Source organism: Chrysemys picta, chromosome 11, assembly GCF_011386835.1.
Source record: "Chrysemys picta bellii isolate R12L10 chromosome 11, ASM1138683v2, whole genome shotgun sequence".
NCBI classification, from domain to species: domain Eukaryota; kingdom Metazoa; phylum Chordata; order Testudines; family Emydidae; genus Chrysemys; species Chrysemys picta.
In genome coordinates this window covers 52,546,018-52,561,385 of record NC_088801.1, presented here as the reverse complement: position 1 = coordinate 52,561,385, position 15,368 = coordinate 52,546,018, and the positions used below count along the sequence as shown (strand labels likewise).

The window sequence follows — 15,368 nt, the reverse complement described above, 5'->3', positions numbered from 1 at the left end:
AGTACTGTGTATAAATGTAGGTACATTTTGATGGATTTAAAAACTCAGAAATGTTTTTAGAATATAATTTTTTTTCAAATATGCTGACATGCTTTGATTATTTTTGCTTGGTATGAACATCTGGAGATTATTAGTGTGTCTTTATTCATAACTTTCCATTATTAATTATGGCAGCAGACTGAATAATTATGATATACTGCTGTAAGAGGCAAAGATCTTACTATTTTTTCCAGTGAATTAGAAACCATCGTCTCAAACATAAAAAGTACTAAGTTATTTTTAAAACAGAAAATGGATGTTATCTTCAGTCCGGGGAACTCGTTTGCATGACAACCTTTAAAATGAATAAGTGACTGAGTCGTGCAAGTGTCTTTTGTGATTGAGAAAAGAGATGAATGCAATTTAACTCAGATGAATCCATTTTTTTCCCGCTTGGTAAAATTAATAATATCAGGATGGTATTTATTACATGGTTTTCAGGGAGCTGCATATGGAAGGACGTGATAGGCTAAACTACATGCCTAGTGTGACTCCACTGAAGCCATTGAGTTACTCTTGGGTGAGTTTGGCCCCATGTTGTAACATGCTGTTGAGGGGAGGTTTTCAAAGGCACGGGCGGCATTTCGGTGCCCAACTGCCATTGACTGTCAATGGGAGTGGGTTCCAAACCTCCATTTGTACCTTTGGAATCTCTCTCCCTTTAAAGCCAATTCTTCAGGCCAATGTCCAGCCCAAGTAGCACCCTGGATGCAGGGGAGGTGGAGGAAAAGGAATCTTCTTTCCAGAGCAGCAGAACAATGATAGAGCTGCTCCATGGAATATGTTGGTCTCAGGAGCCTTCTGCACCTCTGCCATAGCAACAAGACCATACAAGAATGATACCTCTGGCTGCAGTCCATGCCTGTCTCCTTCACACTGCCATGCAGAGAGCTTCCACACATGGGACTCCGTGTCACACAGGGTGTGTGCCCTCTACACATGCCCCCTTCAAATTCTGCCCCACCTTCATCACCCTTCAGAGTAGAACTTCACTGGTTCTGCTGAACCCTTCATGGTCACAGGATTTGCAACATTTTAAGAGAAGTGGAACACCCAGTAAATAGTTAGTTAGTTTACTAGAGATGGGACATGAATGGTCGTTAGTGACTAAATCGTTTCCTATTGAAATATGGTCTGTTCGTTGGAAGCACTAATCAGATGTAGGGAGTCCTGCTGTGTGCAGCACAAACTTGAACAAAGGAAATATCTGCCTCAGGGCCGGCTTTAGGCCGATTCGCCCGATTCCCCGGAATCAGGCCCTGCACCTTAGGCGTCTTTTTAATTTTTTTTACTCATCCTGGCAGCGGTCCGCTCCGGGGTCTTCGGCGGCCCCGCTCCCCTGGCCAGAGCGCCAGCCAGAGTGCGGCAAGCCCCGCGGCCCCATAACCCCGCCTGGAGCGCTGCAAGCCCTGTGGCCCCGCTCTCCCGGCTGGAGCTCCGGCCAGGGCACAGCAGCCCCGCGGCCCCCCTCCCCCGGCTGGCAGTCCGAAGTGCTGCCGAAGACTGGGAGCGCCGCCTGGTGAGTACAAGCCCCAGGAATCGGGCCCCGCACTTGCTAAAGCCGGCCCTGATCTGTCTGTTCCATCAGAGCCAGTGCTTTGTTGTGAACTCTAGGTTCTTATATTGCTTCTGTCACCTTGCCATCTGAGCACCTCATGTGCCTGGGAATTCTGGGTAGCTCTGCCATTAGTAGCACACATGTAGCAAAATTATTTAATGGCCCAGCTCTGCTAGGTGCAGAGTGCTCTCAACTGCTGTTGAAGTAAACAGAAGAACCCCCCCTAAAACAGTCATGAATTATCAGCGACAGGGGATTTGAGCCTATGTGGCATCATTGCCCCACTCCTTCTGCCCATGCAGTGCAGTGGATTTCTTTGGGTTGTGGGGGCATGGCCAGGAGGGAGCTGCGCTGGGGAAGTGCTACAGCACCATTCCCCCGGCAGATGCATAGCCACAGGAAGGAATGCTGACGCTGAAAGAATCATGGTTGAGTATCAAAGGATTTCCCTGTGGATACATCAGCAATGTTGGCCCTGCACCTTCGCCCCAGTCCTTGTAACCTTTCCACGTAACTATGACCATCCTGTGAGTTTTTCCACAGGATGGCATGCTCTGGGTGGGCCTTACAAGCTAACTTTAGCTCTCTAGTCATTTCCGTTGCCTTCTTCTAAACTCCTTTGACAAATTCCTAATTGTGAAGTGCCCAGAGCTGCAGGCAGTAATCTTGGTGCCATCTCACAACAGATGCACTGAGAAGAAATATCATTATGCTGCTCTGTGACGTTGTGCCTCGTGTATGCTGCTCAGCACCGCATTGGCTTTTCTTTCTCCCTTCAGAAGAAATGTCTGAGTGGAAGTGGATGCTCTGCTCCTTCCTCCTACCCCTTGGCACACACAAACATATGCACACTCCGTAATTTGACCGTACTCACGCATTGTCTTCGATGCTTGCATAATCTGAATTATACACTGCTTAACCATGTCTCTCATTCAGAGAAGGAGAGGTTGGAATTCTTCCATGTAGGCTTTGGTGTATATCCTTGGACACATTTCCGAAAGGAATAGAGAAGTTTAAGCAAGTAGAACCGACCCAGTTAGGAAAGCAAGAGAGAGTCCCTTTTCCCACATTTAAATCCTCAGAAAACGTGATTTGTGAGGAGTTGCCACTTCAGTACCAATGTACTCTGATGTAAATTTGACTGACCTCAGCGGCATTTGAAGTGTTGTGTTGTTATTATATAAGTGAATTCTTCACATTGTCTCCAGTGAGATAGGCATCAAAATAGCTTTAACTGAATATTTGGTATTGTATCTTCAGTTACCATCCCATATTATGTCTACCCAACTATGCAATCTCCAAAAATGCAATCTCGCCCCTCTCATGTCCATTCAGAATAGTACTACAAAGATCATTTTCCTAACCCATCTCTTCAAATCCCTCCATTAGCTGCCTCTTCATTACGGCATCAAACATAAGCTGCTTGTCTTCATTTCCCTGGCCCTAAACTGCCTGTCTCCACCTACCTATCATATGTTAATCATTATTGAAAGGTCGACTCCTGCCTCTTACGACCCAGGATGCCAGCCTAAAACTCTCCTTTGCCATGTTGTCTACCGAAAACTTAGGCTGCTGCTATCTTTAGTCCACTGACTGTCAACCTGGCCACTTGCCTCATTGTTTCTTGTACTCTCCTGTCAATAACGACCAGTTGTCTCATGTTTTATATTTGGATTGTAAGCTCTTTGAGACAAGAACCATCTTCTTGTTCTGTATTTGAACATGCCTAGCACAACAGAGTCTTGGTCTAGGACTGCAGCTCTTAGATGATATGATAATACAAATAATTAATAATAATTTTGAAAGCCCTTGCTGGGGAATTTCCATTTTACAGTAGTGGTAGAGCACAAAGCTTAATCTTTTTACTTAAGCCAACATTATCTATTAATTGAGTGCCAATACTGTGCGCTGCGCTCTAGGAAACTGAGAGAATGACATGAGACTCTATAACCTAAGGCACTGATCTTGCATGTTCTTAATCACATAATAAGTCTCATTGATTGAGATGGGACTATTCATATAATGTAGGATTAGACTGTTCTCAAACATATACAATTCCCACTTTGCCAGATTTTTGTCTGTTCCATCCAGAGTAGCTCATTTGACATGAATGGAGTTATTCCAAATTTTCTCTGGTGTGACTGAGATTTAAATCTAGCCCATTGAATTCAAAGGAAGTTTAGGAACTGTGAAGACTGCAGGATCAGGATTTAGATTGCATTTTCTCTGTGCTCCTGTTCTTAGATAAATTCTTTCTTCATTTGTATCTCAGCTTGTATTAAGAGTTTTAAATGAGATTACAATGTAATAAAACAATGTTTATTAGCTTCAAAATATGTGTGCATAGATACAGATGTATAGTTAGACTGAAATTAACAAAGTAAAAAGAATACTAAATAATTTTTTAATGAGATGAAATCAACATGTCCTTAAACATACATATTAAGGAACATAGACCAGATATCTGTAAATGGATGTCGCTTATTTAACATTTTCTAAGAAATTCCTTCAGTGGAAACAAGGTCTCTAAGACCAGCCATCTATAATTACATCATAGATTAATTTCCATTTTAATAGTCCTGTTGTGCTAGGCAGTGTTCAAATACAGAACAAGAAGATGGTTCTTGTCTCTTACAATCAGAATATAAAACACGAGACAACTGGTTGATACTGACAGGAGAATACATGAAACAATGAGGCAAGTGGCCAGGTTGACAGTCAGTGGACTAAGGATATCAGCAACCTGACATGTAACAGTATTGCATATTATCACATCAAGTCAAAATATTCTATTTATTTTTATGTTTATATTAAAAACCAGGATGCCAGCCTAAAATTGAGTAGCTGCTACACCTCTACCCCGATATAACGCTGACCTCGGGAGCCAAAAAATCTTCTTATAGGTGAAACCGCGTTATATCGAACTTGCTTTGATCCACCGGAGTGCGCAGCCCCGGCCCCCTGGAACACTGCTTTACCGCGTTGTGTCCGAATTCGTGTTATATCGGGTCACGTTGTAGAGGTGTACTTAGTACAGATTGAAACATTTTACCTTATTTTCTAGATCAAAGTGTCTCCCATTTGTGTTGTAATGAAACAGATTGATGCTTTGACAGTTTCAGTAAGAAAATAAGTTAAGCACTCGATGACGAATTAGACAAGCAGCTGTTTTCAGTATCCTAGAAAAATAATTCCAGGTTAACACAAGGATATTGAAAACAGCTGCTTCTCATATTAGTACACTGAGAACTTATCTTCTTTTCATGTTGAAAGTGTCAATTGTCAGTGTGTTTCATTACAACACAAACAGGAGACCTTTTCAACAAGAAAAGAAGATGTGAAGTTTCAATCTTTACTAAGGAGCATCTATCCTTAGTGATTTTAGAAGTAAAACAATGTCATTTTATGATCTGTGAGTAGTACTGCATAATATGGCATCACTTGACATGGTATGACACATCGTGTTATGCACTTCTAGCACTGACATGTCATGAAAATTGTCAAAATAATACAAATACTGTGAAAGTGAAAAAACCTAACATAAAATAAATATTGAAATGAAAAATTCATTTTTAAATAGAATTTTGAATTTTTCCAAAATTAGTTTTTTTTAAGCCAAAAATTTTGCTTCATGGGAAACTTCATTAAAATCAATACAATTTCATTAAAATGTTGGTTTTGTTGAAATGACATTTTCTGATGGAAAACTGTTTTGAAGAAATTTTCCAACCAGCTTTACTAATAAACTAGGTCTAGGGGGCAAATGTGATATTTCTTTTCAAAATAAAAAATTGAGGTATACTTCCAGATGTGTCAAGAATCACATATGCTCAGAGAAAGAAACTATTAATTCTACAAGCTGGATTTTCCTCTTTGGGCTTTCTGTTTTATTTCCGTCTAAATTTGATCTTAGCAAATTTCAGAAAAAAGTATGAATTCCATTATTTGGATGAAAATAAAGCTTTCCTTACCACCTAGTTGTCTAATAAGGATATATATAGAATGCTTGATATTTGAAGATGCGCTATCAACCTTAATGTTACTGCAATTTAATAATCTTTGAACTCACATGTAGTATTGCTCTCTGCCAGAAAAAAAGAAGTATGACTTTAAATTTGAGCTTTGCTCTCTGTAGATGTGAGATTGGAGCTGAAGATGAGCTCCTCAGTTTAGTGATGTAATCTGATTAGTTTAAATATATGCCTGCAGTATCTGCTTTTTGAATAATCACAAATTATGCTGGGAAAACCCCGTTATTTCTTCTCCTGTGAGGCCTGGAGACCTGTTTTGCTCAGTTATAATCCCCTGGGTATCATAAAGTCTTTTTTATTTCATCAGTGGTCTAAATGTTAAAGAAAATGGCTTTGCTTTATGGGTCTTATTTCAGTAATTATTATTGAATGATGAACAGTGAATGAACCACACATGACAAATGTTCGTCTCATTGCTTAATGCATCTCTGGAAGGTGCTTGGATAGAATTATGCTGTGGTAATGAGTATTAGAGCCTAGAAATGATTTTAAAAAAATAAAAGCACATTGCAATGTTTTGACGGTTTGGTTTTTTTTAATTGCACTGATTTTCGTAGCTCATCAATTCAAAATGAAACAGCTTTTAGTGAATACTTTATTTTTGGATTTGGGTCTCCTTGAGTCTGTAAAAATGAATCTTATTATCTGTGCAGTGAAAAAAAAATTGGCAATACGTGGAGAAGGTGTAAGGTTTCCATGCAGGAGAAATATTCTGGTTGGGAAACAAAATGCTCCCATATCGCACAATTGTTAGAGAATTTGTTAAATTGTATGAACTCTGCTTTCATCCTGTTTGGGATACTCTTCTGTCTTTTGAATAACTTAAACTGCAGATCAAACTAGAAATGAGGTGTTCCACCATCCTGTAGCTTTATGCTTGGTAAGATAAGGAAAGGAAATCTTAAGAGCTCAATATCTAACTGCTTTAGAGAAGACTCTAATCAACAAGAGGGACTGTAAATGATTCATTTCTAAATTTCATGGTTTCCTCCTGTCTGGATTAAAAGATAAAGCATTATATGGAGCATTCGTAAATCCTGGGCTATTCTATTTCTGATCCAGTCAAACATTTCTCCATCATAGTATTACACTTATGGATTTACAAATTATTGGGCGTAGGTTATATTTTGCAGTGTGCTAGGGGCTAGATGCACAATGTAATGTTTTTCACACAAGACATGACCAAACGAAGAGGGAAAAATCATTACTTCTCCTATATGAAAGCTGATTGCCATCCCCTGTGCCCTGAAACCATGGAGAACTCTCCACAAGTTCAGGGATATACCTTTATCCACTTCCACCCTGGCCAGCACTGTTACATTTTCCCCAAAGGTAATGCAGGCTAAATTCCTCCCGGCAGCATGAAGTCATCCCCCCCTCCTGCTTCAAAGGAGGTATCCTACTGGTGGGGGAAGTCCTGGCATGGTAGTGCTGCCCACAAATCAGAGAGAAGCAGGGATCCTTGTGTTAGTAAGCTAGCCTGGGGCACAGGGCAACCCACAGACAATTCTAGGCCATCTGCAAATTCCCCAATATCCACAAGGCTTGAAGGAAAAAAATGCTGCTCTCTGCTTTTCTTTTCTTTTTCTTTTTTTGCAAGGACACAAACCTCATTCCATAACCGTGTTAGCAATGACTGAATCTCCAAATATAAACAATGGATATTAGCAATGGACACAGCTGGCCAGAGCTGAAAATGCTTCAACCTCAAGTTTAGACAGGACCCAACCATGTCCAGCACCGCAACAGCTGACATGTCTTTCTACTAACAGGTGTATTTCTTACTGTAGCCAGGCTCAGGAGGGAACCTTGGGGAGTTTTTCTCCCATGAGGTCCACTGTGGCTATTTTCCCTCAGAAGGAAGCAGTCTGGTCCATGCAAAGGAACTATGCATCATTATACCTAGTATCCCACAGTGTTTCACTACCAGCAGCCCTTCCACAGGTCAGACAGCTACATCACGATGAAGGGCTCAGTTAAGGGCCTAGATAAATGGGCTTGTATTAAAATATGTCTGTATGTCGTGGTGAACAGTGGCTAACAAAAAATGGGACAATAATGTAGCAGCTGCTCCCCATTGTATCCTCACACAGGAACTGCCCATAACCTACACAGCCAGTTAGGCTAATGCTGCTTATTTCAGTGTTAGATACCTCTCCATGGTTCTTATCACCCTGGTCAGGAGTATGGTAGCACAGCAACGAGTAAACTCTACTGCTGGGCAGAGAAGAGCCTTTGAAAGATGTTGACACTGCAGGTACTCTGCACTGATACCACAACTATTGCAAGTTTGTACCAGACCTGCAGGCTTCATGTCTCTAGCCCTTCTTCCACTGCTGCAAATTCCGTGCTCAAGCAGGAAAAAGAAGGGCTATTTCTGCATCCTCAGCCTGGTGCACTATTTTTCACCCCCCTTCCTATGGCTTTTCCTGCAGAAGGGGAGAATTTAGCCCTATATTCTGACATGTCCTTACAAAATCCTAAATATGAAAGAGGGCTTTGCATGTTCTAGCAATATCTATCTATAGTTTGATCACTCCTCGAGGTTTTCCGGGATTGTGGTTTGCTTGTATCTCTTTTAAGATAACTTTATTAGTGCAAGTTGTGAAGATAGCAGAATTCTCTTTGGACAGTAGTGATGAGGAAAAATGCATTATGAAAAATTGAACCTTGGATCTGCTATACCTGTTTTTCCCAAAGGCAAGATAATACTTAAGCATACCTAATGCTAACTTGGCTGAGCTACAGAGCTGAACATAAATTATCATTGTTTTATTAAATCCAAGGAAAATGCAAATCTTTTGTTATTGCTTAAATTTATTTCTGTCAGTGTCAGATATCTATCATAAGATATATCCCTCCATTATTCGCTTGGTTTTTCTGGATAGCATTATTATTGTTGTTAAAATATATTTTAAAATATTTCTAGCATACTCTAATATTATTATCGTAGATGAAAATGCACAACAATGTAAAATTTTTTTAAAAATCAGCCTTAAGTGTTTCGTTAGGGCCAGAATGAGCACAGTCTCTGTCCGAAGTACAAACACTTAGAGATAGGCAGGAAATGGGTTTCCCATCCTGTGAATTTTTTTGAGATTTTGACATTTTTTCCCATCCCAAATCAGGACAAAAAGTCAAAATCTTGAAGATTTTTGTGGACCAAAAGCCTGAGAAAAAATTTGGATTGGATCAGTCAAAACATGTTGTTTTGATAATTTCAAGATATTTCATTTCAATTTTGACCTCATTTCTTTCTTTCTTTTTTTTTTTTTTTTTTTTTACTAAAAGTTAACTTAAATTTGGAAATAAAAATGTACTTCAAACTGAAAAAAATTGAACTTTTTTGTTTCAAAAACATCAGAATGTCCCATTTTGACAAGTACTAAATTGGATGTTTAAACAATTAAAACTTTTTTTTTTCCAAAACGGGAAATTTATTGAGAATGAGCCTTTCCTGCAAACAGTTTCACTTTTGACAACTCAGCGTTTTCTGACTAAAAAGCATTTCATCGGAAAATTCCCAGCCAGCTCTCTAAAAGAGAGTCCACCACTTTGCATTTTTTAGTCTGCTGATCCCAGTGCACCCGGCCTGCTGTGTAAACTTGGGCAACTGGGGATTGGGCTGTGTCTTTTCCATGCTCCTTTCGTCTGATTCCTCCCTTCCCCTCCTAGCCTTTTGGGGTACGTTTACACTGCAATAAAAGACCCACGGCAACAAGTCTCCGGGCCTGGGTCAACTGATTTGGGCTCATAGGATTCACGCCACAGGTTAAAAATAGCAGGGTAGGGGTTTGGGCGTAGGCTGGGGAAACCTGGCGAGGGCGGATGGTTACACTGTAGCACAAGCCCAGGTCAGTTGAGCCCAGCTCTGAGACTCGCCGACAGGTGGGAGGTGGTTGTAGTGTAGACATATCACTTGGTATAACCTTGGGCTCCATCCTGTGTAGATCCTGCCTTTGTGTCTGGCCTTGCATAGGGGGCATTGAGGGAGAATGTTCTCTCTCTCTCTCTCTCTCTCTCTCCACACCCATGCCAGGGCCAGATAATCTGCCATTCGACATATTAAAAAAAAAGTACAGATATAAGTCTATGAAGTATGCGTCGAAATCCCTAAGCCAGATAGGACAGCTTTGAATGTATTTATCAAGTGTAGTTAACAGCTGATGTTCTACCAAATGAGAGTGAGTATATTGCAGATGGTGCTTAGGCATTTAAACACATTATGTAAATGTTAAACATAGACCCATTTCAACCTAAATTCATATTTGGAGCTTTCAATTTACTGGCAACATTGGGGTAAATATTTTCTTTGATTCATATGTTCAGTGCCCATCTAATGCTTGTGGAAATATACCTGTGCACATTGCAGGAGACTATATAATAATGTTGTATGTCTCATCCGAGGATCTCAAAGCACTTTATGAGTATTAAACAATTTATCCTCCCAAGCCCCACTACAGAAGAAGGGATCCCATTTTACATCTGTGGAATCTGAAGCACAGAGTTGTTAAGCAACATGCCCAGTGTCGCACAGAAAGTCTGTGACAGAACTGAGAATAAAAACCAGGATTTTTAAGTCCTAGTCCTGTGCTTTAGCCACAAAACCATCCATCTCACTCAGTGTATTCCACTGAGCATAGAATCACAGGATTAGAAGGGACTGCAAGGGTCATCTAGTCTAACTCCCTGTCAAGATGCAGGATTTGTTGTGTCTAACTGTCCATCCAGCCTCCTTTTGAAAATCTCCAGTGAAGGAGCTTTCACAACCTCCTTAAGCCGTCTGTTCCATTGTCCTACTGTTCTTACAGTTAGGAAGTTTTTCCTGAGATTTAGTCCAAATCTGCCATGCTGTCATTTAAACTCATTCCCTCTTGTCCTGCCCTCTGTGGCAAGAGAGAACAATTTTTCACCATCTCTTTTATGGCAGCCTTTCAAGTATATCAATGTCCAGATTCTTCCTAGCCCCGCATGATTCTGAGGAGAGAGAATTTAAAGGATAACAGATATTATTGGACATTTTTCACGGAATATTTTGTGATCAATTTTTTTTAAAAACAGTAAAATTAGGTTTTCTGGCAAAACAGCGCAAAAACCTAAAGGGAATTAGATAAGCAAAAGAATCGCAAAATAGCTTACAAAACTCTGCATCTATGCTAGGTGGTTCCTCTCTAATATTATTCCTGTTTAAGTATAGATTTCTGGGTTGCAAGATCATTTCAGTATTTCTGTTTCTTTTACAACTAAATAGGAGTCGTTCACATCTTGCTCTTTTGAATTTTTCCTATATTGTATCTTGAGCACTTAATGCCATGTTCCTTCTCACCTCCCCTTACCACATGCTTCCATGTTGATGTTCTTTTCACCTGTGTTCACAGAGAATGCAAATAAACTGGAAGAAAGTGCCAGAGGGATCTATACTCCTTGTCCAGAACACTACAATGGCTTCTGCATGCATGGGAAGTGTGAGCACTCTACTAATATGTTGGAACCATCTTGCAGGTAACACTTTTCTTCCAGAGCAGGTGGTGATAAACTGAAGATGTAGAGTTGCTAATATGTGTAATCAAGATGAGGGGGGGAAATAATTATTACCAAAAACCCTTGTATGATGAAGCACCTTGGACCTAAATTATGCAGCAGAATTGCCCTGAATTATGCCGCAATGTCAATCGATTATAAAAACGTGAAATAACCTTAAGGCATATTTAAATATTTTTTTAAAATGCACCACAAAGTGCAAGCGTAGCCAATGGGTGCTTTTCCTTGACTTGTAGCACTGAAATCTAGTATTCCCTGATATTTTCACAATGAGCAAACCTTAAAAAGTGAAGAACTGCGTGAAAGACAACTTTTTACAGCTGTGTGTGCAAGGTGACTTAGAAAGAGGTTTGGGCAGGGAGGAGGAGTGGTGGTTGAAGCATCTCCCAGGCTTGCCTTTAGCAGTGATTGAGGTGATTAGGATTTCACTTCAGCAGTTCTTGCTCCCACCATATTCACTTGGAGGAAGTATGGAGATGAAGTGCGCATTTGCTGCAGCTGTTGTTTTGAGGCATACAAGGCGGAGATTGGAGATCAGGCAGTTCCTTGGAAGCTCTGCATGGAGGGTACCTGCTCCTGCAAATCTCCCCTAGATCCTGTGGTCCATTTTGCCCTTGGCTGCCCCAGCTTCTCCATTCTTCCACGCAGCCACACATTATCCTCTCCTGGTTACAAGGGTTAGAGGTGGGGGCATGTAGAGGCTGTTGCATGTCTCCCCTTACTCTAGCCTGGAGCACAAAGCTCAGTGACCACCACCACCATCTCTAGGACAAGGTCCAGGCAAACTCTCCAAGTCTCTTAGAGTTGCTAGTGCCATTGACCTGAAAGGTTTCCCTTGTGATGCCTTCCCGTTCCACTGCCAGCAGCACCGGAGCCGGCCCAGGGGAACAACTAAACTCCCCTTTGTGGGAAATCAGACAGGGAAGAAGGTAGCAGGACGGGGAAACAGCGAGGAGAGAAGCAGACTTTGAGTGGCAGTGGGCAGAATAAACAGGGATTTTAGTGGCAATTGGACAAATAGGTAAATTATTTGTTCATTTGCAGGGCCTTCAGTGGGTAATCTGTGTCTAAGTCCAGCACCAGATGGCCTGTACCCCAGCAAGGGAAAAGTATCAAACGTGGGTTATTTTTGGCATTCTCATCCCAAAGCACAGGGAGTTCTAGCATCATAGAGGATTTGGGGATCTCCAGGAAGGGTCTCAGCACCATCTCCTCCCACTGAGGTCAATGAGAGTTGAGGGCACTTGGGCCCAGTCAAGAGGCACACCACAGCTGTCAGGATTTGGCCCTATAGCCCCCGGTGACAAGTTTATCCCTAAGACTTTGTTGCACATTAGCAAGTAAAACATTCTGGCCTGAATCCTGTGCCACGCTGTGACCACTTTGCATTGCTATGGTACAAAGAAGACCTAGACCCAGCAGGCCTGACCCCCAAGGATCTTGCCTGCATAGGGATGTCCTAGGACAAGAGCCACCAGAATTGCTCCTCCCACCTCTCTTATTGCCATAGGGGAGTGTTGCTGTAAGAAAGAGCATGGTTGTGGCTAGGGTGCCCAGATGTCCCAATTTTATAGGGACAGTCCTAATTTTTGGGTCTTTTTCTTATATATGCTCCTATTACCCCCCACCCCATCCCGATTTTTCACACTTGCTGTCTGGTCACCCTAGTTGAGGCTTCCCTGAGTCCCAGTCATCCCCGGCTGCCCCACAGCTCCTTGGCAGCATCAGCAGCTAGTGCAGGTGACAGCTGCATTCAGGAAGCTCTGACCTGTGCCTGGGGACCACCTGGTGCAGAGCAGTGCCAAGATTGGGGTAGCACAAAGGCCAGTATTTAGATCTGAAACCAGATAAATGCAGCTTGGACATACGACACACATTGTTAGTAGTGCGGGTGATTAGCATTGGAATGAGCTACCAAGGGAAGTGGCAGATTCTCCATCTCTCGTGGTCTTCAGATCCAGACTGGAGGCCTTTCTGGAAGATATGCTTTAGCCAAACACAAGTTATTGGGCTCAGCCCAGGGGTAACAGGGTGAAGTGTAATGGCCTGTGATATACAGGAGGTCAGACTAGATAGCCTAATGGTCGGTCCCTTGTGTCCATAAACACTATGAATCTATTGGCTATTCCCTCTGTGGAGAAGAGATCTAGGAGCCAAGGAGACTGCTGCGGCCTTGGGGCCAAGGTGACAATAGCAGTTGTAAAGCACGAACTTGGTAGTGCAGCGGGTGCCTGTTTTCCCCTCCCCCGGCTCCTGACGAACGGGCCTGGTGCATGGTCCAAACATTCGGGCACTGTGGGGTGTGTAGGATTTTGCCATGTATGGGAAGTATGGGAAAAACAATAGCCAAAGAGTAAAAGAAACTATCCTAGAGGCAACCCAGTGTCATCAAAACCAAATCTTTTCCCAGACAAACATGTCGGCGTAGGTTGATGAAAAATGTTAATTAAACCAATGCATGGCTTACCTGTGAATCCAAGGAAAAAGCAAGTATCCCTGCACAGCCCTCAGCTTTTCAGGACTGTCATTTATTTCTCCTACCCTTTGTCTATCTTGTAGCCTGGAAGCTCTTTGGAGCAGGGACTGTCCTTTACTGTGTGTGTGCTTAGCACAATAGGATCCCGATCTAGGGTGGGGTCTCTAGGTGCTCCCCTGATCCAAATAGTCACCACATTTAAGACATCCAAGTATCTATGTATCTCATTATCCTAGCCACTTAGTGTTTGTAAGATAAAAGCAGTCCTTGCGTAACCTGGAAGTATAATCTACATCCCTTTAAAAAAAAAAAAAAACCCACACAGTGTATGCCAAGCAGTACTTTCACACACAGAGCCTTCCTCTCAAGTTCTAATCAGGGGCATAGTCTGTCCCTCTGCTAAAAGGGATGCAGGATGTCTAAGTAACAGGATAAACATCTTTCATTGCAGGTGTGATGCAGGCTACACTGGACAACACTGTGAAAAAAAGGACTACAGCGTTTTATATGTGGTTCCAGGGCCAGTACGATTTCAGTATGTCTTAATAGCGGCTGTGATTGGAACCATCCAGATTGCTATCATCTGTGTTGTAGTCCTCTGCATTACAAGGTCAGTATCTCTATGTTTTTGCGATAGAAGAAAAGAGACTTTGTTTATACCCACTTGATTCTCCAATTACACAGACTAGTACATTTGCACTCGGATAACAAATCCCACTTAATTCACTGAAGTAGGAGAAAGAATTGTTTGGTCCCAGTGCTGATTTATTTATCATGACTGTATTTTCAGTACCAATTTAATCAGACTTAGATCACACCAGCACATATAGCAAATGAAGTTTCACATTCTATATTCAGATGCTCGGATAAAATATTGTTCATATAAATAAAGGGAATATAAATGAGGCAACTGGATCAACAGTTACTAAAATAAATCTAGTTCTACCTGTGTATGTATTTCTAAAGAGCCCATCACTATAGCTCCAGTCCAGCAGAGCACTTAAGCACAAGCATAACTTTAAGCCAACTGAAATTATTTTAATAAAGGGGACAGCACACGTGCTTAAAGTTATGCATGTGCTTCCGTGTTTTGCTGGATGGGGACCTAGATAAATATCCAGGTGTAATGTTGCATTTTTGTAAATAAAGAAGAAGCGCTTATTAGTATGGAAACTGTGGCCTCAAGGTAGTTCAGAATTAAAGTGCGAAGTGTCATTATTCTTCTCATGCCCACAAGTGCCACTGTACGTCCTCAGTGACCCAGTTTCATTGTTTCTGGAAGAGTTCAGAGTGAGCCCTGGCCATTGAGTTTCTCCAGGCTTTTGTCAGAAATCACAAGGTGAAACTCATTCAGCCCTCGTACAGCTCCACCGATAAATCAGATTGAAAAGGAATTTACTTCTAAACAAAAGACAGGAAAATAAAACACAGGTATCATACCTCTATAGAAAATAAAAGCTCTAATATATCTCCGTATCAGTGTTGTACTGTCTGGTTAGAGGACAAGTGCAGCATTTGCTCCTGGAAAAGACAAAAAATGATTAATAAATCCTCCCCTGGCCTAAATGCGTAAAGCAAAATCATCTGCTGAAGCTTTGAGCTGCTTTCTGGCCAAGCTGAGTCCATCAAGTCTACTACCCTTAACAGTAGATGCCAGAAGAGGCAATGGATAATATTAAAGTGGGTTACAGGGAACATGGAGATAATTCATACCAAAAAAAAG

General features: G+C 41.6%; 1 protein-coding gene across 1 annotated transcript in view; it reads left to right on the top strand.

The window, feature by feature from the left end:
- The window catches only part of TMEFF2 (transmembrane protein with EGF like and two follistatin like domains 2), a 169,588-nt gene that overhangs the window by 148,623 nt on the left and 5,597 nt on the right, over positions 1–15,368 (top strand). Inside the window, exons 8-9 of the mRNA XM_005306818.5 lie at positions 11,007–11,130; positions 14,097–14,255. Of these exons, the coding sequence (XP_005306875.1) occupies positions 11,007–11,130; positions 14,097–14,255 (283 nt within the window). The remainder of the gene's footprint in view (positions 1–11,006; positions 11,131–14,096; positions 14,256–15,368) is intronic.